Here is a 22,834-nt window from a genome sequence, read left to right on the forward strand (position 1 = left end):
GACATGCATCAACCAAGTCAGCGAGCCTGACCACCCGATCCTGTTAGTCGCCTTTTACGACAAGCATAGTCGCCTTTAATGGCAAGCATGGGTTGCTGAAGACCTATTCTACTTCGGAATCTTCACGGCACAAAACACACATACATAAACACACATACGCACGCACGCACGCACGCACGCACGCACGCACGCACGCACGCACGCACGCATACATACAGACACAACCACGAACGCACGCACGCACACAAAGACACATTCACGTATCACACTGCAAGCATCCCTCACGCAACGTGGGTGGTGACACCGGGTGTCAAGTATACACACGCAGTCAGATCACAGGTCACCCTTTTATTGTCATCTTCTACCGGAGCATGTACAAGGACTCAGTCAATCAAGATAAACATAAAAATAACCTCTTTATTGTCTAGTTTCAGTACAATCCGAGATCCTACCCGCTTAGCAGTGTTGCAAGAAAATAAGAGCAGTGATCACATGAATTAGCATTTAATACGTATATTGTTTCTGTACTAACTATTTTGGATGATATATGTCAACAACAAAGAAGAAATAGTCGTGTAACATTGAACAGAAGAATCCTGCTTATTTAATGGACATAAAACTTTATACAATCTTAACTCTTTGATTTTTTTGGACAAAAACGTAAATATCGGTTAGAATCGTAGGCGTTTATCGATCGATATGGTTGTATCGGTGCATCGGGTCTAATGCATGAACTATGCCAGAAAAATAAATTCAATATAATGTTTGTCTATAATGATGTAGGGCAGTTTATGGTGCAATCAATATATAACATACTGATATGAAGTGACAAATCCACGTCCACCAAGCAGTTAAAATGTGCATATTCGTATATTCAATAAATCGTTCGCCATCTCGTGAACCTGGATATCTATACTTATTCACAATCCTAGTGAAAATATATCACATTCTTCGCTCAGTAATAGTCCATCCGATACAATGTCAAGTCTTAACATGGGCTCATACTCAAATGACGTCACGATGACGTCACTTCCGGATCAAGTTTGTTGCTATGCTGTCCATCATCCGCCTGTTGACGATGTGGGAGGGATACGGAACAAGGAGGCGTCTGTACACTGGGCCAGCGGTCCGTTTTCTCAGAAGGTCACTGGCAATTGAATCTATGTATCGCTTTTCAAAGGCTGCCCAGTCAAGAGCTGATGGCCCGCCAGAGTGATAGGGGGAATAAGCCTCCAGGGACCGTCTCAATCTCTGGGTGGAGACAGGAGCGTCACGCTTGTGAAGGGCGTGGGGCATGTCCGGTGCATCTCGTTTGAGAAGATCCCCAGCAATTGAATCCAAATGGCGTTTCTTGAACAGATCTCCAGCGATAGAATCGAGGTTGCGTTTCTTGAACAGATCTCCAGCGATAGAATCGAGGTTGCGTTTCTTGAACAGATCTCCAGCGATAGAATCGAGGTTGCGTTTCTTGAATAGATCCCCAGCGATAGAATCGAGGTTACGTTTCTTGAACAGATCTCCAGCGATAGAATCGAGGTTGCGTTTCTTGAATAGATCTCCAGCGATAGAATCGAGACTGCGTTTCTTGAACAGATCTCCAGCTATGGAATCCAGACTGCGTTTCTTGAACAGATCTCCGGCTATGGAATCCAGACTGCGTTTCTTCAGTAGGTCACCCGCAATGGAATCAAGATTGCGCTTGATAAACTCTCCCGCAATTGAATCGAGACTTCTCTTTTTGAAAAGATCCCCTGCGATTGAATCAAGGTGCCTTTTCTTGATCAAATCACTTGCGATTGAATCCATATGCCACTTCTTAATGAGATCTCCTGCGATTGAATCAAGATGGCGTTTGTCGCCGGAGTCACGTTTCAGTAGGTCCCCTGCGATGGATTCGAGATAGCGTTTGCTGGGCAGATGATCTCCTTGAGATCTCTTGAGCAAATCACCAGCGATAGATTCCAGGTACCGCTTACTTTGTGTGTCCTTCACGGCTGATCTCTTGAGAAGATCACCGGCAATCGATTCCAGATATCGCTTTTCTTCCTGGAAGGTGTCTCCATGTGACCTTTTCAGGAGGTCTCCAGCAATTGATTCAAGATATCGCTTTTGTTCGTCATGCTTATCTTTCGCTCTTTTCAATAAATCCCCGGCAATTGACTCAAGATACCGCTTGTGATAGCCCCTTTCCATATCAGCTCTTTTGAGTAAATCCCCTGCAATTGATTCCAGGTAGCGCTTGCGTTCACCCTTTGTCCCTTCCGACCTCTTCAGCAGGTCACCAGCGATTGACTCTAAATATCTCTTCACCTTGTGGTCGCCCCTTGACCTCTTCAGCAAATCCCCTGCAATCGATTCAAGGTAGCGTTTGTGGGGTTCGTCGTCCATCTCCGATCTCTTCAACAGGTCCCCAGCAATTGACTCCAGGTAACGCTTATGGGCCTGTAGCTCTAGCTGTGACCGTTTCAGTAAGTCCCCTGCAATAGACTCAAGGTACCTCTTTTCTTCGTTGCGTCCTGAATCTTCTCTTTTCAGAAGATCTCCGGCGATGGATTCCAGATAACGTTTCTTGTCCTCCTTTTCCGAATCAGCCCTCTTCAATAGGTCACCAGCGATCGACTCAAGGTAACGTTTTTCGGTGCCAACTGAGTCAGACCTCTTTAAGAGATCACCCGCTATGGATTCAAGGTACCGTTTCTCCATCTTCTCGCCGTCTCTCTTCAAAAGATCCCCGGCAATGGATTCAAGATAGCGTTTGTCAGGCGTTGCATGAGATTGAAGCTGGGTTCCGTCGGATCGTTTGATAAGGTCACTTGCAATAGAATCAACGTGACGTTTGCTTGGAACCTCCTCGGAGGTTGATTGGCGGGCATCCAGGAGGGTTTGAATGACCTCGGGGTCATCCAGGATCTGTAGTAACATCTTCCGGGTCAGCTGGGTCATCAAGGAATCCCATTTAGGGTTCAACATGGCTTTCTGAAGCTGGGGATGTTTAGAAGCGATAATGACTTCAGAGGCCGGCTTTGTTTCATCGATACCCTCTTGTGCTGACCTGGAAAAGGAAAATCATAAAATTAATTGAGATGTCATCACTTGTTTTTGCTGTGTATTTAACGTCGCCTAAAACAGAATTTCAGTTAAATCAGCTGACACGCCGTGATATAACTGGAATAATGTTAAAAGCGGCGTTAAACCCAACTCACTCACTCACACACTCTTTTTACTACATGTTAGAGGTAACCACGCTGCAGTATAGTAATATATACTATTCCAATTTTGATGGGGATATCTTTATCTTTCCATGATGCATAGAACGGATATTCATAACAAGTGAAGTGTACGTTTAGATAGATGTGACATATCGTATTTTCCCTATCAAAAGTTGAGTGGTGTTTTAACATTCATTTTCACTGAAAAACATCGGATGTTTCAATATTACGTCTATAATGATGTAACGAAATCTGATCCTAGGTGAATGACCTATTAAACGTTTTTACTTTCTGGTTATTATTGCCAGATACTGATAATATTCTTTCGTTTTCATGAAACATTGAGTTAGTCAAAAATCATTCCAATTCCAAAATGCCTGAAAAATGTTCAGATCTTTTACCCTGCCAGAAGTAGGTAAGGTGCCACCAGGCCTTTGGGAAACCTGATTTCAATGTCTCTGCGGTGAGACTTTGCTGGTATCCCCAAATTAAAAAAATCCAAAAGGGGTGGGTTAGACTGTCCTGAAACAAATATACCCAATACAGCCAACGCAAGTCTATAATAGTGGGCAAGGCTAGGTTACTACAGTTTCAGGAATAAAGGGAGTCTCTGAGCGTCTCTTTATTATATTTTATACAGATAATTTAACAACTGTTTTTTCCGTAAGATGTGATCATTTCAGATACAAGATGTAGTTTAGGTTGTGGTGGGCTCGAGGTCTGTTTGTCATGCGTCGGCATAATGACATCAAAGCACTATTGCAGCTTGGTATTCAGTCTCATCGATATCAACGTGGAACAGTCCATCCATGAAGCGACGTGGGACTAGCTGACAGAAAAATACCTGCTTCTTGCTTTGAGTATCCTAGAGTCTATTCACTCAGTGCCACACGTCAAATATGCTTCACTGGCTCAGCTGCTCCAATAAGGTTGGCACCAGTTCGCGGTGTTTACGATTATATTATTTATTAATATCTTGCGTGTTATGAGAGATTTCGTGGGGATGTGACTGATTGTATAGATTAATATTCCAGTCGTCACTTTTTAATGAGTCCCAGTTACCATGTCAGCACGGTCAGGTGATATATACTGTGAAACTTTGTTAACCGGACAGTATCGTGCTCACTGAATTCGTCCGGATTAACACATGTCCGGTTTAATGAAATACGCGAAGGCAGTAAATATGAAATGTCAACCCAAGAGAATAATAAGAATAAACAGGTTCCATTGGGCGAAAACAGTGGTGAAATGTATATGAAAGGGTGACTGAAAATTAGTGATAACACCAACTGTTCGTTGTCGACATGAAAACGTTCCAAAAACAACTCGAAACGACATACTATAGTTCATTGGTGGGATGACCGCTGGCTTTTGTGAAGGATGTTGACTTACGTTCATAACTAACAACCATTGTCAGCACCATACCCGTGCTCCTTTTTTTCTCCGAAGTGGTAAACGTCTGAGACCTGCATCACTTCGGGCTTTCCTCCCACATTAAGCTGACACGCCGTGATATAACTTGAATACTGTTAAAAGCAGACCCTGCACTCCTTTGGGGTGAGTGAATAGTTTAACGTCGCTTTGAACAGTATTTCAGTTCTATCACGGCGTGTCAGCTTGGAACGATGGACGTGATGAAGGTCTCAGACGTTTACCACTTTGATGTTAAGAATATCTGTTGACATATTGACGGAATCTAGTGAGAATAGTTTGATTTTCACCCTGGAATAACATTGCATGACGCCAAGGCACTCTTCCTAGAAGTAATGCCGAAAATGAAGGCGTGTAACAAAAAAATACTAATCACCTGACAACAATGTAACACGCAAACCGATGTCATGGTGCTCAGATGAACGCACCACAAATTAATGCTGACAGTACATCCGATTACTGCCTCTAAGCTTTCACTCAGCCACGTTAATTATATTAGTCTTAAGGAAACACCCTTTTATCTTTACATAACTATTTAATTTGGTTTGGTCCTAAAAACGCCAAAGCATTTGTCACCCTGTTACAATCACTGCTGTTAACTTTGATTGTAGTGTTTTCAGCCTGTAAGGTGATTACCCAAGAGAGCAATACAGTTAGACGGAAAGGAGATTCATTACGACGTTTGCTCTGACGTATTAAAATAATACAAACTTGCCTCTTTAATGTTGAAAATGGCCACAATAGCTGTAGGGTAATCATTTTGGCAAGAAACCAAAATCTTCGCGATTTTCCGTATTTGTTTTGTTTATATACCTTACTGTATTATGTTTTAGGTTATATCATCGTTTCTCCATATTGCTTGTGTTATGATCTTAGGCTTTACATCCGTGATTGAACAATAGACAGAGTAAATCCCATGAACACCTCAGAAGTATTCGTTGTTCATCCAACTTGGACGTTATAATACTTCGGTTGCACACTTTTGAGTTAGTGAGTATGGTTTTACGCCACGTTTAGAAATATTCCAGCAATATCACGGCGGGGGACACCAGAAATGGGCTTCACACATTGTACCCATCTCGGGAATCGAACCCGAGTCTTAGGCGTGACGAGCGAACGCTTTAACCACTAGGCTACCCGACCGTCTCACCCTTTTTACATGGCCCATAAATACCACGAAAAATATGAATGACCTGAGCAAATTCAGCCATCTCGATATAGTTACACGCCCACTTTGCAAATTCTAATATTTCAGTACAACATGTATTTTATTATCCGGTATGAAATTTACTTTCCTTTTTTCATGTCTTTACCGGAGCATTGGCTACCTTTGTCTGTTACAATCATATTCGTAAAAAAATCCAATGGCCAAAATATCCAATGTCACAATGTTATTTTGATAGGTACGTGAATAATTTGTTAGTGAATTACTTTTACACATTTTTCATTTCTTGGTGTAATATACAAAGGGATATTACACGGAATGTCGTTTTTTGAAAGCCAGGTCTAGTTATAGCTGAAATGAACGGATGTCGTATTCAGGTGAGCCATTTCTTTAACGTAAACTAAATACAATCTATTAACGTCTTTGTGTAAACAAACGCACATGTACATTTAAATTTATCATCCAACATAGCCGTGCAAGAAACAACATCAATCAATATATCACATTGCTGTTACCTGTATACAATGCTGTGTGCAACTGACAATCTACATTTTTCCATATTTTTTAAAACAGACGCATCTTGCCAAAAATAATTTAAATACTCGGGATTATATTGATCAAAGTACCCATATCCTGACGCGCATTCAGATCGCTTGTGCCGTTTCGACGCATGGCGGTCTTCGAGAAGGGGACGAGCCTTGTTTTAGTTTACGGAAACATACGAATGGTGACGAATGTAATGATAATGTGGTGATCGGCGATGTCCGGAAGGGTAGACGAGGCTATCCGAGTGCGGAGACCCGTGCCAGAGAGAGGAGGGGACCCATGCAGCTCCAAGCCTAAACACTGGACTGGGATTAAATCTGGCCAACAGTCGAGGTCAAGCAAGCAAAGTGAGTACAAGTGCTATTCTACATTCAACGCGGTGTCAGCTGTTGCTACTATTACAGCTGGTGTCGGGGTAGTGGTGGCAGCAGTTTATACTACAATCGCGCTGTGAACTAAACTCGGACTTCGTAGAAAATGTCCGACACGAAATCCCAGGCATCGCAGTGGTGTTGTTGATTGGAGGAAACAAGAAGTTCAGGGTATGGACACCCTCACACGAAGATCCCAGAGTAGATCCCATCACCCTCACTCTTCCCTCTATCGCTTATATTTGCCAATTATAATGGAAGGACGTGGTTTGATTAACGTGCAGGCCCTTTATGATAGAATTGTATTGCACTTTTGCACACATTTATTTGTCTGATGATCCTCTTGTGAAGCTTAAAGAATCATGATGAAAACAAGGCATGTCACAGTTTTCTGAAACAAACTAAGGATATGTGATACCTTTGCAATGTCATTGTTTGATGTTGTTGATGGTTCTGTACTGCTGGACGGTACAGAAATGAGTGTCAACGAAACGAAGTGACATTGATATCAAATCGGACCACACTCCGGCTATGTGAACGACCACTGCATCGAGTTTGTGTGCAGTGTGTTGAGAAGCTCAGCAACCCAGCAGAGTCCTTAACTCGGATGAAGTCCGTCTGGCATGAAAAGTGAAACAGAAGCTTTCTGCTTGCTGCTCAGGACCAGTCACTTCCCACTCGAAACCGTTAATGTGTTATTTTGCATCAGAATATCAATATGAAATGTAGGCTATGTAATGAATTTAATGTGACTGTCCAACACATTGTCAGTGGATGCCCTGCTTTGGCACAAACACAGTATCTTAAGCGACATGATGGAGTGGCTCGATCATTTTATTACCGTCTTCGCCATGCTTGGGGTTTTGACACAGAGGTCCATCCATGGAACGACCCAGAATATGTAGAGGGCGTCATGGAAAATGATAAATACAAAATTCTTTGGGATAGGCCCAGTTACAGCCTCAGACGTATCCAGGCCAACAAACCTGATCTTGTCCTTTTTGATAAACCCAATGACATTTTTTATATCATTGAATTTACTGTCCCTTTTGACAGTAATGTGATTGACAAGATTGAGGAAAAACAAGGCAAATATGCAGACCTCGTTTTCGAAATGTCACGCCACTTGCACCCCAAGTACCAAGTTGTCCGACTCCCCATTGTTCTCGGTGCCTTAGGTTTGGTACCTCCCAATCTGTTGACTGACATTGGGAGAGTACCCGGGTTTGCTACCAGGAATACAGCCCTTCTGACAATCTGGGTAATGCAGAAGGCTGCAGTGTTGGGGAGTCTTCACATTCTCCGAACAGTTCTGGGTGGGTTCGACAAGGCAGCGCTTCCTGGGAGTAGTCCCATTCGCTGTCTGGGCTGCGTGTAGAGGACGCAAGGGCCCTGAGCTGTTGACGAGCCTAACCAGCCTGACTGTGCCAGGATCACCCAAACCCTCTTAAAAATAAAAAAATAAAATAAAAAGTATAAATATAAATATAAAGTATCAAAGTATTCAGGAAAGGAATGTTGTTTTACACCGCAGTCAGCAGAGGTTCGAACTTCATCACGTCGGCCTGTACATCAGTCTTGGAAGGACAAGCCATTGGGAAACAATTGGCGAAACGACTCGAACCTATATCTTAATTTGTGAGTAAAACACTGTGTAAAGGCATTACGATCAAGATGTAAAAGCATAGTTCCTGCTTGTCCAAAGGTCACTTGGATGTTTTCACTGTGACGTATTTGAGTTAGCCTTGGTCAGGTAGGGACATCGCTAATGGAAACAGTGTATCTGTAGACGCAGCCTAACCGTCTTATTGTCATCCTATCTATCACGCAATAATGTGATTCGATTGATGACCATCCTCGCTTTAGCTAAGCCAATTTAGCATTCAGCAATGACACGTGGGTCGTCCCTTGTGTTTGGAAACTCCCCGCTGCACTTCCGATGCGGAGGGAAGCCAATTGTAAAGAAAGCCGTAAGTGTGTTTCTAAAATCTGTGTCAATTAAACACCGTTTCTCATAAAAGCTTTCGCAAGGAGAAGGTCCCCTGTTTGGCATAATATTGATTGAACTATTGAGGGAAAAAGTCTAAAAGGATAATTTGCTGTTCGCCGCTCTACATATATGTAGACCCAGTGGGATTCCTTGTCAAGACAGAAGGCCAGGGCGAGTACTTTCAGGAAGGAGGTTGAACGGCTCTAAGGGTAACTTTTTCACAATGCCACAAAAACCTGAAAATACAAACTCAAAAATGCTTCATCGGATATACAGTTTTCTAAACTATGCCACTCCTGGGTGTACTTTACGACACGAGATTGCATTAGGTCAGTCAATAAAATACCCTTTTTTAATCCTGGCTGAGGAGGGATGAGGATTATGTTTTTTTGTTACATTCAGGGCAGGACATGTTTTCCCTTTCAGAGAACACCTGGTGTCTTCACTGATTTTCAGAAATCCATTCATATAATGTTGACCGCTATTTTTCCTTTTACGCCCAATGGAATATGTTTCGTCGGATAATGAAGACTGGTGTTTTTCTGGCCTTGGCATGAAAGTTATATGACACATATTAAACAAAGACTTATCTTGTACATTTAATAGGTGAAATATTATATATATTTTCAATTAGTACTTATATATATTCTCTGGTGTTGACGTTTTATATTAAGTAGGCTACAAATCTTTTTAAAAAATACATGACAAAAAATAATGTTAATATTCCTTCAGCAAACCGCAGAATCAAGTAGTTCGTGTACGTCATGGCATGTACGTGAGAGAAAACGTAGCCAGATACGTACGACCAGTGGGGCGGTCGGGTAGCCTAGTGGTTAAAGCGTTCGCTCGTCACGCCGAAGACCCGGGTTCGATTCCCGACATGGGAACAATGTGTGAAACCCATTTGTGGTGTCCCCCGCCGTGATATTGCTGGAATATTGCTAAAAGCGGCGCAATACCTCACTCACTCACGTACGAACATAATTAGAAGTGTACGCACGTGACAAGCCCGATGGTCACAAAACATTAGGTAGCGGGTACATATTTTGTTGGTTGCATTTAAACAATGTTTCAGCAACATCATCAGAAGTCCTTTCTGTTTAACCGAGATTAAGAGCGCAAAACAGCATGTGTTCATAAAGAGCCCTAAACCGCATTATAATAAAGCGCCGTGAACAGCACGTGTTACGCAATAGCGTTCAACAATTATTGTTAGTATACATACTTTTGTTTAGTTAATGAATGGTATGGACTTAAAATTCAAAAGCGGTTCACAACTCCGTTACTCATTCGCTGCGACTGAGACCAACACATATCTTGATGATAATGGTTCTCATTTTGGAACGTTTGCCAAAATGTTCAGAAAAGACCGTTCCCGAATATGGGCTCCACACTTAACCGTTCGATATGACTTTATATGGTGCGGTAGGGATGCCCGATGATGATAGTGTTGCCTAGGGAGCAGGTTCGATTCTCATCATGGGTGCTATAAGTGAGTGAGTATGGTTTTACGCCGCTTTTAGCAATATTCCAGCAATATCACGGCGGGGGACACAAGGAATAGGCTTCACACATTGAACTCATGTCGAGAATCGAACCCGGGTCTTTGGCGTGATGAGCGAACGGTTTGACCACTAGGCTATCCGACCGCCCCAATATGGGTGATGTTCGTGAAACCATTGTATTCCACGCCGTAGCACAGCTGGAATAGTGCTAAAAGGACGTAGAATCCACCTCGCATTCACACTTTATATATATTTCTACCAAAATGGCCTTGTTGCTTTTGATCGCCAGGATCGCCGGTTACTTGAAGTTTTCAGAAGGTCCATTTTGACACGAACCAATCCCTCAAAGGTCATAATGTCCAATTCGAAACTCTTTCCATTAATATTATCTCTTCATCAAACCTTATCAGATCAATATGCTACACTCTAAAAACTTCAAGGATATCTATTGTTCTATACATTGCCGGAAATCTCACATCGACCGACACGTCAATCACAGCCAACACAGGAAATGTACATGAAACAACATTTAATGAGAATAAAAACCGCCGTACAATGCACAAAGTATACCCGAATTCGAACATATGGTCTGGTTGATAGCACATTATGTTCTCCGTTCCTAAGGACTATTTAAAAGAACTGGAAGAGCCCTAGCATTCAAGTGAGCTGCAAAATAGCACCTTTTACCAATATCTCCCACAACGTCGTTGGCATAATGCAACGACGACGGGGCTACATATGCCCCTTTTCCGAATCTGGCCATGATCAATGATGCATTCCATCAGCGTCTATACTGTAAAGCAATAGAAAATAGAAAAATACGAAGTAGGCCACCGATTCCTTCTCCATATTCTCGAAAGGCCAGGCCAGGCATCGCTCTGTTAATGAGAGCGTTATGCTTGCTTCATTAGTAGTTTCTCCATTCTCCCAGACTCTTAAGGACACATTAGGGCGTTGCATTTCAACATGGGTACCGTTGCTTGTCAATTCTTAATTGTCACATATTGATAGGGCCACTTCTTCGTGACGGCGTATTGTAGATGCGGACTTCTTGAAAATCTACATTCATACACAAGAGTGTCGCGCGGTCGTGTTGAACTTAACAAGGTACTATGCCAATCTGTGTGATCCTAAAAAGCGCTTGCCCTAGAAAAAAACATTTCGTAATTGAGTGAACGTTCTGCGCTATATATTTCTGCAGGGTCATGTATGAAGTTGCACTTGCTAACCATAAGGACGATCGAAGTGTTAAGAAAGGGGGTATTGACCATCAGTTGGTCACTTGTATGTGAAATATATGTAATGATTCCCTAATGACTAGAAGGGATCAATTATAGGAAATAACAGAACTTTGTATATATATATATATACTGCTTACATCGTGGACGTTGAAGACAAAAGAACCAAATTAAAAAAATCTTTAATCCAGACAATACCGTTTTCACTGGATTTGAAATTACATTACTTGATTAACGAAGCGTAGTGATATCCTGAGTAGGTAGGCCTTCCAAACAGGCTCGGACTAAAGAAGTACATACATTTTGGATGTAACTCTTTGTTCGTTTTCATTATTGTTTGCCTATGTTATATGCATATTTTATCAGCACATCCGATATGTGCGTCTATGTTAAAAACGAAACTATGTGTATACGTGTACTTATATACACTATTTTCACAGTTATTAACCGTGACAGAACGCACCGGCTTCTCCCGAGAGTCCACCAACCGGACATTGATTGCTATACACTTAAAGGATGCTTTGGGTAAAATTCATAAATTTGGAAACGTACGGTCCATTTTTTTTCATATTTATGTTAAGCTCATATAAAATATTGCTGTATATTTAATGAGAAATCTGCCCGTTTAATGTAACATTCATATTTTATTGAGCCAGTATAAGATTTGTCCAACCTGTCAATGTGCAAAAGCTTTGTCTTATTTATTGTATTCTTGGTAAGGTGGCCTTTATACCGAATATAAAATAGGTACGCGATAAATCGCAAAGAACAATGAAGAAAGAAGCGTGATTTATTTCACGATAAAATAGTGTTTGCGCCCCTGATTGTTTATTGTCTCTTCAATGTTTTATAGTACGATAAACAACGATCACTCATCCTATAATTCTTAAATAAACTAGACCGCCTCCGTGGTCTAATGGCAGAGCGTCCGCCCGGAGAGCTGACTTGGTTGATGCATGTCGTATCCCAATTGCGTGGATCGATGCTCATGATGTCAATCACTGGATTGCCTTGTCCAGACTCGATTATTTACAGACCGCCGTCATATAGCTGAACTATTGCTGAGTGCGGCGTTGAACAACAAACAAGCAATATATGTGAGTATCAAAGTACTTTATCATAATTATTTTGCTGAATATGGTAGTTTATACTTATATAATTATTGCTCCCAATCCCGACCCCAAGGACCCCATGCTTCTTAAATATGATCGACCGCCTCCGTGGTCTAATGGTAGGGCGTCCGCCCGGAGAGCGGAAGGTCCGGGTTTCGATCCCCAGCCGCGTCGTACCAAAAGACGTTAAAAGATGGTACTTGTTGTTACCCTGTCTGGCGCTCGGCATTAAGGGGCTAAAACAAGGACTGGTCGGCTCGGAGTCAGTATACTGTGTCTGAGTGGGGTATTCATGTTAAACTGCGGCATGGTATCTCAGTGAGCTAGCACTATAAATCGGCATCAGTCCGGACTAGTACAAGCAGCCACACACACACATACACGTGCATGCACGTCGCTATATAAGTGCAATAATCTTGGACGCGACGTTAAACCCCATTTCACCTCACATCACCTCACCTTAAACATGATCAGGCGACATGAAATATTACGTGTCACTACTGCTCATTGTGGATCGCATGATTTTAGTCAAAGACTTTCTGGTCCAGGCCCGACTTTATTGTAATCCTTGGGCACGTTGGACACTGTTGTCATGTGCCACTCCGGGAGTACAGGGATAGTGTTGGCACTATCGCGACATATGTAAGATCATTATCAAGAAGAACAAACACATGTGTACACATGGATAATGTCACCTTGAAAATAACATATGTCCATCCTGCACGCACGTGCATGTTCCTCAAGAATCAAAAACTTCATTCCAGATCAATGGACGTTCATTTAACTTCAAACGCCGTTGCATCTCAAACCACCCAAAGGATATGGAATTACTATGAAAAACCACTACAAACGGGTTACATAACTTGAACACGCAAGCCTCGGTATCCTTGAGTCTCTTAAAGCGAAAGTAACTTTTTCGAGAGTAAATTAATCATATGTGTCTTGAGGAGCATCTGTACGCAAAGACCTTAAATGTGTCATCATTGACGACAACGAGAATGAAATAAGACAACGACATCTGGACGGTTAGAAAATAGGGACATAAAATAGTTGGTAGCATCTCTAAAAGAACGTTACTTCTAATCAGCTTGTTGTATGTGGACATTGACTCACAGACGAGATCAGGGCCTTTCTTCGTCAACCTCAGACATGTTTACACGATGCCGCTGAATGAGAGAGAGTATCTGATCATAAGGTGCTTCTAGCACTTTTGGACTGAGTTCATCTGTCGTAAAGCTGCAGGTGTACAATTAATCATTCATTAATTCCGACTAGCTCGACTGACTAAGGATCTTACACTTCTTGGAAGATTGGAGAATAAGAGAATTTGGTTGTATTGGTTTAGCTTGACTGGACATGTTGGGGATGTAGTTTATTATGCTGGAAAAGGCCTAACATAAAATTATGTTCATAAATTGGTAACAACAGCTCGGCGGTGAAAAGGATGGTAACATTTCGTTGATAGGTTAAAACAGGTTCGGGGAGTCAGTGAGTGAGGGAATGTGATCGTACTGGTTCAGCACTGCTGAACATGTTGGGGAAGAACGTAGAAGAACAAGTTCGGGGAGTCAGTGAGTGAGGGAATGTGATCGTACTTGTTCAGCACTGCTGGACATGTTGTGGAAGAACGTAGAACAAGTTCGGGGAGTCAGTGAGTGAGGGAATGTGATCGTTCTGGTTCAGCACTGCTGGACATGTTGGGGAAGAACGTAGAACAAGTTCGGGGAGTCAGTGAGTTAAGGAATGTGATCGTACTGGTTCAGCAGTGCTGGACATATTGGGGAAGAACGTAAAGTGAAGTCCGATGAGTGAATGAGTCATGGATAAGGGAGGCTGGGTGTATTATTTTTACTGCGCCATTCAATGTTGATAAATGAGGGAAACACTTTTAAAACAAATGAGGTACTTAAGAAAGGGTTTATACGAGATTGCTAATTTGGTAACTTTTTCTCTGACATGTTACCAACACGCGAATGATCGATGGTGTTTTTTATGTAGCTTTTTCGGAACAACTTAATCTTCATCACGACAGCGCAGTCAGGCGTATTTTTAAATTGTTTTTTCTACGATGGTCAATTCAGTAACGCTTTTTACTACAAAGTACAACATATGCGCTTAACAATTACAGAATGAAGTTGTATACCACCTCCATATTTATAGTACCTGACTAAAATAAATGAATTAAATAAATATGGAAATAATTTCTCCACCCATGTAGATGATAAATGCTCTAACTTCGGTTCCATGTCACAATGATGAAGTTCGCCTCTTCAGAATACTGTACATATGACCAAATTATCAACAAAATGGTTTTGAGCTTTTACGACTATGCCATTTGTAACGATTAAACTGCTAGGATGCTGATTCTCTGTATCTGTGATATTAACAAATAAAACATTATAAAATGTCTCATTACAATAAACTACCGTTATAACGAACTCGAAGGGACCACTAATATTAGTTCGTAATAACCGTAGTTCGTTATAAGCAAATATACAGCATAGATACAACAAATGGTTGGGACTAAGAAATAAGTTCGTTCTATCGGTCAGTTCGTTATAAGCGTGTTCGTTATGACCTTAGTTTACTGTATATCCTAGACGTAATATTTCATAATTAAGCAACGTCCAATGCATCAATAACTGGCAGATATGTTGCCCATCCCTACCGTCGTATTAGTAAAATAAATCTTGCATTTTCGAAACCAGATTTGTAATTCCCAAATGAAACTAAGTTCAATTGGCTTGTATTTCTCAATTATGATATTGGATTAGTTCTAAGCAGACAAGGCATATCAGTAGATTTCTGTTTTTCAATTGAATTGATGATCGCAACTTCATAAACCATACACTCAAATGAAATTGACATTTTCAAAGCATTTCAAAGTTAATTTCAAATCTAGCAATTACAATTAATTCGACGATAACCATGTTAGGTATTTTCGGTTCCGCAACATGTTCAATTTAATCTTCTCCAACCAATGCCTGTCAGCTGTCAACGTCAGTTTGAAATGAACAATGTCGAAATCGACATGTTAATCTGAATATTATCCCCATTCACGAAAGCTATCATCACGAGTGTTTACTTGCTATTAACAACAGCGCCTCATCAATCCCTTTGGGAATCAAGTACATGATTAAATGACTACAATAACTGCATATTGCTAATATGTGGACAATCTCATTATACAGAAATGGGCGATTACGGTTGCCGTCAGTGACGTAGAACAACGTTGGTTATCACGTGGTTGTTGCGGTGATGTCACGGGGCATGATGGCGAATATGACAAATGAGGTTACCTATCCAATCAACCTCCAAGAGTAAAGTGCAAGCGTAATATTAAAGGACATGTCACAACAAGCATAATTGATAGTTCATCAAAACCAGAAACCATATTAGTTTCCTGGTCGATTTAATAACCACGCAATGTTCATTAGCAAAGAAATTGTAATCAGCTTGATTAATTTCATAAGATGAGAGTATTCCAATTTGTCAAATTGATAATATATCATCCCTTAAGAAACTTCTTAAAAATATGAATATGAATTTAAAAATAAAATAAAAATACGAATATGATGACCATTTGTACCTTCTTTGGTAAACGCATGCAATGATTTGGAAGCAAAATGGATGTTTGTTTGTTTGTTGTTTCATGCCACACAACAATATTCAAGGTATATCACGGCGGTCCGTAAATATTCGTGCCTGGTCCAGACGATCCAGTAATTGATATTATGAGCAACGGTCTACGCCGTCGGGTACGAAATTATTATTTAATACCTAACTACACTATTCTGTTAGTCAAAGCTAATTTAAAAGTAGGAATGATAATAGCAGTGTGTTTCAAACACCATTACATGCCCAGTAATGCTTCGAGGCAGAACACGCTTTCATTACAGAGAGTTAAAGAGACAATTTGAAAATTAAATAGCTGAAACCTCAAGAGGTAAGTCTGACAATCAACAATTCATTGCTGTAACTTACGTTTCTAATTACACTGAGTAGCTCAACGTGTCTAATGTGTTTGCTGTCTGTTTCAAATGACTGTCTTGTTTATGCAGGAAGCTTCACAACCTCTTTGACATAATTACATTACAGTCTCATGAGAGCATCATTTTCTCTACCGATTGTGCCAGAACAAAAGATCTACATTTCTAATGCGTCATGTTTGGCTTTTTTAAACCTTTCTTTGTTGTCAGTCACAGTGTCGAATCAAAAGACAGATAACAAAACAACCTTTGATGATGACGTCAAACTGTTCACAGCAACGTCGATGAGGTTCACACAATATGGCATTGCTGTTGTTCTGTGATACTGTATTTATTCACTTAACACGAAAGCTTTCATTTAAACTTTCCAAGCTATCAAACCTCAAATGACATTTTCAAATAAAAATACTCCATTTCGAAAATTTAAGAAAATATTAACACTCGCATCATATGACTATAGCTATAATCGATATCCCAAACTAAACTATCAAACGCATTTTGAAACAACCATTAAGGTGTATCCAGTTCATTTCACATTTGCAAATATTCTTTAACTGGTTAGAGTTACTGGTCACTCCGTACATATAATATTTAGAATAAGAACTTCCTGTTCCATTAAAGGCTGAAAAGAGAGCAACTGCCTTTTTTATGTATGGTTATGATGATTATATAATTTACAATGTGATGGCACATCTGTCACAAGAGAAGTGCCCCGCCGGTACCCTTGTTAGCAAAGCTCCAGCACACACTGTGACGTAAGAAGCCGCTGAATTGAATCGCGTACTTGGTTCTTGCATGTCACATTGTACCCAAAGGAGTAGATCGTTTTTTCTTCTTTCAAATGGGGCGGTCGGGCAGCCTAGTGGTTAAAGCGTTCGCTCGTCACCCCGAAGACCCGGGTTCGATTCCCGACATGTGTACAATGTGTGAAACCCATTTCGGGTGTCCCCCGCCGTGATATTGCTGGAATATTGCTAAAAGCGGCGTAAAGACATACTCACTCACTCTTCTTTCAAACAACGACCATTTACCGGCCTCTCGTGTTATAGTTTTTTTAGAATATTGCGGCTTAAAACAATAACTTAAACAAAGAAGAGATATTGCATTTATCGCAACATGTGAAGTGCATTTATAGTGTCCAAGTTGGCATGTTGCTGCAATGTTGCCTATGGTGATATACACCTCACCCAATCACCCATCCCAACAGGGAATTTATTCCCTACAATATTTACATATATACCTATCTTTCTTTAACCACATTAGTCACCTCGTGAGACGTATATCAGACATGTAACCTTGCATTAAAGTTTTATTTGAATAATATAATCGTCGATGTTTTCATTCACGTACAATTCATAAAAAAGCACCACGAAACGTTTCTTTAAAGAAATAAATCTAATTTCGATTTCCGAAAATAGCTCCTTATAAAAACTATCTTTCATTTGCGTGTTAAATGGAACTATGCCAAATCGCTGACTTCATTAGGGGAAAGAATAAAATCCGACTGAACACAAATTTGTTTAGACAATGGATAAGAGGGGAGCAAGAAAATCGGAAGTGTTAGCATGTCCATTGACATAACACGCATATATAATGTAGTAGTATCATATCTATTGATATGACAGATAGTGGTACTTCCCTTACGTGCTAAGAACAATATGTTCTTTCCTCAAAACAGATTATTTTTGGTCGTTGTGTTAGTATCTGGTTAAATGATGAATACCAAGCATGTCATACAGTGCCACATCATATAATACACATGAAATGTATTATGATAGACATCAAGAACAGATTTCATAATAAGAGGCCTAGGCTTGTTAAAACGTTAACGTTTGATAAGGGTACGTCTGTCTTGCTGATAAACGTTATGTCTAAATCTTTGCTAATATCTTAACATTATAAAAATGAATTCTGGCAATGTTGTTTTAATATTAAGTATTTCGCATGTTGAAAATAATATCATGTACCGCTTCCTAATTGTGTCACGTACACATTTCCTTTCATAATTTTCATATATTTCTGTCACGCATTGAAAATGTATTACTTTAGAAAAAACAATAAAAGATAATAATTCAGATAAAAGATCAAAAGGTTAATTCTTTGTATAACATATATCATTATTATATAACGCAAAGCCTGATAATAACCAGTCTTGATTATCCACCGAAACAGATTCCAATGGACGTAAAGGGCAAAATAACTGTGAAAAGTATATGAATGGATGACTTTAAATCAGTGATGACACCAGGTGTTCACAAAAAGGGTAAGCACCCGCCACTTCACAATTTGCATAAAAAAGTAAGTGTTTGTTTGTTGCCTGAGGCCCCAAGCCTGCCACGCGAGGCTTAAAAACTAGATTTTATGTTAAGTCAAATATACATTAACATTAACATTAACAGGAAAAACTACTTTGCTCCATACTAAATGTTAAGTAGTCCGTGATAAAAAAAATCCCTTTGATGCCAATGCTAATAATTATGCCATAGATGTGTGGTAACAACTCACATTTGTCATTGAAAAGACACTTCAAAACCCTTGAACACGCGCATGCCGCATGGCTAAGTATTATAACGCTTACTTATCTTTCTGATTCCTTATTTCGCCATTTTTCACAGAGAATGGGGGAAATGAGGGTGCGTATGCAGTGCACTGAAAGATGTGCTACAATTTGTAGGATACTTTGAAAATCTTGGAGAAACCCTGAACCATTTCCTTGAAGCCTAAATGGAAATGAGACCTCTGAATGGTGAGGCGCGAGGATTCTAAGTGGCACCGGGTCGACATTATGTGGGCTCTTCATGCTTAGAAAGTAGGGACCTTCATCCATTATTGGGCTTTAATGTGTTCTTGGCAGGATGATGTAAATGCAGGAAAAGTAATACTCAGTCTCCAGACCTCTGAATAAGACACCCGAATGTATGGAGGAATTAACGGATTTACGTAATAACATGATTGTAATATCTCAGACAATGATGCTGTGAGCTTCTGGAATCGTGCATCCAATTTCGAAAAGAATTAGTTGGCGTTGGACGAGTCCAGATAATCCTGTCTTTTAATTTGTTGGTTAATAATTTAAAATTAAAGTATTAATATATAAGCACCGCATCGGTATGTCATTTAAGTACCGTGTTCATATCTTCTTTTCTAAAATTGCTAGGTAATGTCACAGCAAACACGTCATCCAGTTTCATTGTTGAACTGATTTCCTAAAAAGTACCGCGAAGTATATTAACTTCATTTTAACGGAAATCCTACATCCTCTTGACAACAGATTGTACACGAAATGTGGAAAAGGATATTTTGTGACAATTTGACGAAATCCATACTGTCCGAATATTCGGACACATTTCTTTTCAACGGTTGCTGAGTAACACATTGGTGTGGACATCTCATTATACCTGCTTCCACAGCATATAATGCAATGACGCCTGAGGATGATTATATTTCATCATGTTTCCTGATAAGTAAATTAATGATCCAGCTCACGCATGGCAACGTCAGCTTGTGACATTGAACTTACGAAATAAATTCGAATAAAAGTATCATAAACCACCAGTATGGATCATTTCCTTATGAACATTGTTATAACCCAGATTTGTCTCAAACGTTACAAGCAGGATTGTTCAAATAAAAGTTCGTTGATGGATGTTGTAATATATTGCTTTAAAAAAAGTTCAAAAGTGCTTAACAAACAGTATTTGAAGTAAGTTGAAGAACAGTATTGATCCAGAATGAACAAGAATCAGCGTTTCTTTAACTGTCACATGCAGAAATCAATCTTGACAATCAAACAAATCAAACAAGACGGTGGTTTGTGCCACAAGTAAATAAACTTTTTAACTTTACACTCGGAACAAATGTTTAAACGCTTCTAATTTCCAAAAGAAGAAGTGTTGTCTTGGTGAACGTTTCAATGTGAACGTTTCCGTGTAATAAAATATATATTTAGATATTATATTATTAGTTGAGAATATCATTCCAAATGTATTTTCTATCTGTTCCAACATAGACGAACATGAAGTATCCAATACATAAGTCAGTACGCGTTTGTTGTTTTACGCCGCACTCAGCAATATTCCAGCTATATGACCGTGGCCAATAAATAATCAATTCTTGACCAGAAAATCGAGTGGTTGATATTATGAGCAACGTTCAACGCTGACATAATTCACTAATAATGATGTCTGGATATCATGATATTTACGTCACACAAACAATCCAAATGCCAGTAACGTTGGAGCAGTAATAACTGTTTAATGTAATGTGTTCCATAATCTCATCACTAAACTATTGTCAGCAAGTGAAGTTATTTTAAAATTATATATTTATCTTGTTCCGTAATTCCTTCTCGTGTGTATTTTAACGCCGCTTTAAACTTTATTTCAGTGATACCACGCCAGGTCAGCTTGATGTGCAAAGAAAGCCAGAAGTGATGCAAGTCTTAAACGTTGACTTTAGCCACCTTCATAACATATCCAGTATGAATTGTTACTTTTTAAACGAGACAAAACGATATAATGTAAATACAAAAGTAAATATAAAGTCATTTACTCACCCATATCGACAAGCCAGCAGAAACAGTAACTGCAGAGAATACCGGCAGTTCATCTTTATCTGCCGAAAGTTGCACCGCCACTCCTGAAACGGTTGAAAACTGAATGAAAGATTCTAGGTATTTGTAGGGTCGAGCACACCTGAAGGCCTGTGTGGTAGAGCGAGCCATTCTAGAGATCCAATTAGGCCAATCGCATTGCAGCTCCGGTATCGATCAGCTGATCGAATGTGTGAAGGAGCGCTGATGATTGACAGACAGACACGTAGCAGTAGAATTAGTTTTCTGGTCTTGTAAAACATGTCGACAACAGTGAGAGCAGCCTATTCCGCTTATAAACACAAGAGTTGATGGACCTCTATTCTTGTCATTTCCTTCATGAAAAGTCCAAAAGTGGGCTGGATACTTTTGTGAAATAGTTCTCGTAATAAAAACATGGATAGATTGTTTTTTCTTTAAAAGTCAACAAATGAGGATAATAAGTTGTTGCTTTTTATAATAAACCTGGAAGACGACAATGGAAGCACGTAGACCATTGGAATTGACTTTAATGACGTGTGGTAGCAGGCATATTGTGCCCAGTGGAGAAAAGAGACTAGGTCTTTCTCAGTCAGTGAGAAAATGCTGTTATGTCTGCGAGAGCAAACAAGCACATGTTGGTAGAAGGATGTAGAATAATAATGGCAATATTACAAGTGCATGAATGGTGATTTGACAGAAGGGGCCAGTGTGGGTAACCCTGGACAACTGACTCAGTCAGATGTATGTATTGCCGCGGCAATCTTTGGAGGATAAGATGGACGTATTGAGTGATAGATGAATGACAAGATACATGTGTGGATAGATTGCTAGATGGACAGATGGATGGTGGATAGATGTCAGATGGATGCGTAAGTGTATGGGTGAAGGGATGGCTGTTTGCATGGAAATTCGGATGTATGAGTGGACGTTCCTCATCATAGTATGTGCCGAAAATTGAATTTCCATCCTCACCATCATTGCAACAAAAGGAGTTGTTCTCTTATTTGTATCAACAGCTAGATGTACGTCTTATGCCATTCCGCTTCCACCTACCCATGGCTCCATTCTCCTGCTGCTGGATCTCTAATAATAACGGGGCACGGGTGGCCCAGTCGTCGAAGGTGCCGCAATTCGCTGTGCAGAGTTGCGTCCCTTGGCCGCGCCAGAAACCTATGACTGTGGGTTCGAATCCCGGTTCCCCCGATTATGTTTCTAGGTTTGTCAGCACCATACCCGTGCTCGTGGGTTTCACCGAAGTGGTAAACGTCTGAGACCTGCATCACTTCGGGCTTTCCTCCCACATTAAGCTGACACGCAGTGATATAACTGGAATAATGTTAAGAGCGGCGTTAAACCCAACTCAATCAATCTAATAATAACAGTGTAACTACTGGTGTCTGATGCCAGAACTACTACTACTACTACTACTACTACTACTACTACTACTACTACTACTACTACTGTTGCTGCTGCAGCTCCTACAACTACTGCTACCACTACAACTTCTAATCCTACTAGTACCACCACCAGCACTGCTACAACTACCACCAACACCACCGCATCCACCACAACCACAACCACCACCAGAACTACTATTACTACTACTACCACTACTACTATTACGACTATTACAAATACTACTGGTGCAACGTCTACTACTACTACTACTACTACTGATGCAACTGTTATAACAGCTCAGTACTAC

The 22,834-nt window shown here is 40.3% G+C and overlaps 1 protein-coding gene across 1 annotated transcript in view; it reads right to left on the reverse strand.

The window, feature by feature from the left end:
- Positions 1 to 397: 397 nt before the first annotated feature.
- The window catches only part of LOC124129906 (cyclic AMP-inducible protein BP74-like), a 57,752-nt gene continuing 35,315 nt past the window's right edge, over positions 398 to 22,834 (reverse strand). The window contains exons 2-3 of the mRNA XM_046493263.2: positions 21,112 to 21,194; positions 398 to 3,052 (exon numbers count right to left, since the gene is read on the reverse strand). Coding sequence (XP_046349219.1) covers positions 1,027 to 3,052; positions 21,112 to 21,164 — 2,079 coding nt within the window. The 5' untranslated portion in view covers positions 21,165 to 21,194 and the 3' untranslated portion in view covers positions 398 to 1,026. The remainder of the gene's footprint in view (positions 3,053 to 21,111; positions 21,195 to 22,834) is intronic.

Source organism: Haliotis rufescens, unplaced genomic scaffold (genome assembly GCF_023055435.1).
Source record: "Haliotis rufescens isolate VD_foot unplaced genomic scaffold, xgHalRufe1.0.p SCAF_9, whole genome shotgun sequence".
Classification (NCBI taxonomy): domain Eukaryota; kingdom Metazoa; phylum Mollusca; class Gastropoda; order Lepetellida; family Haliotidae; genus Haliotis; species Haliotis rufescens.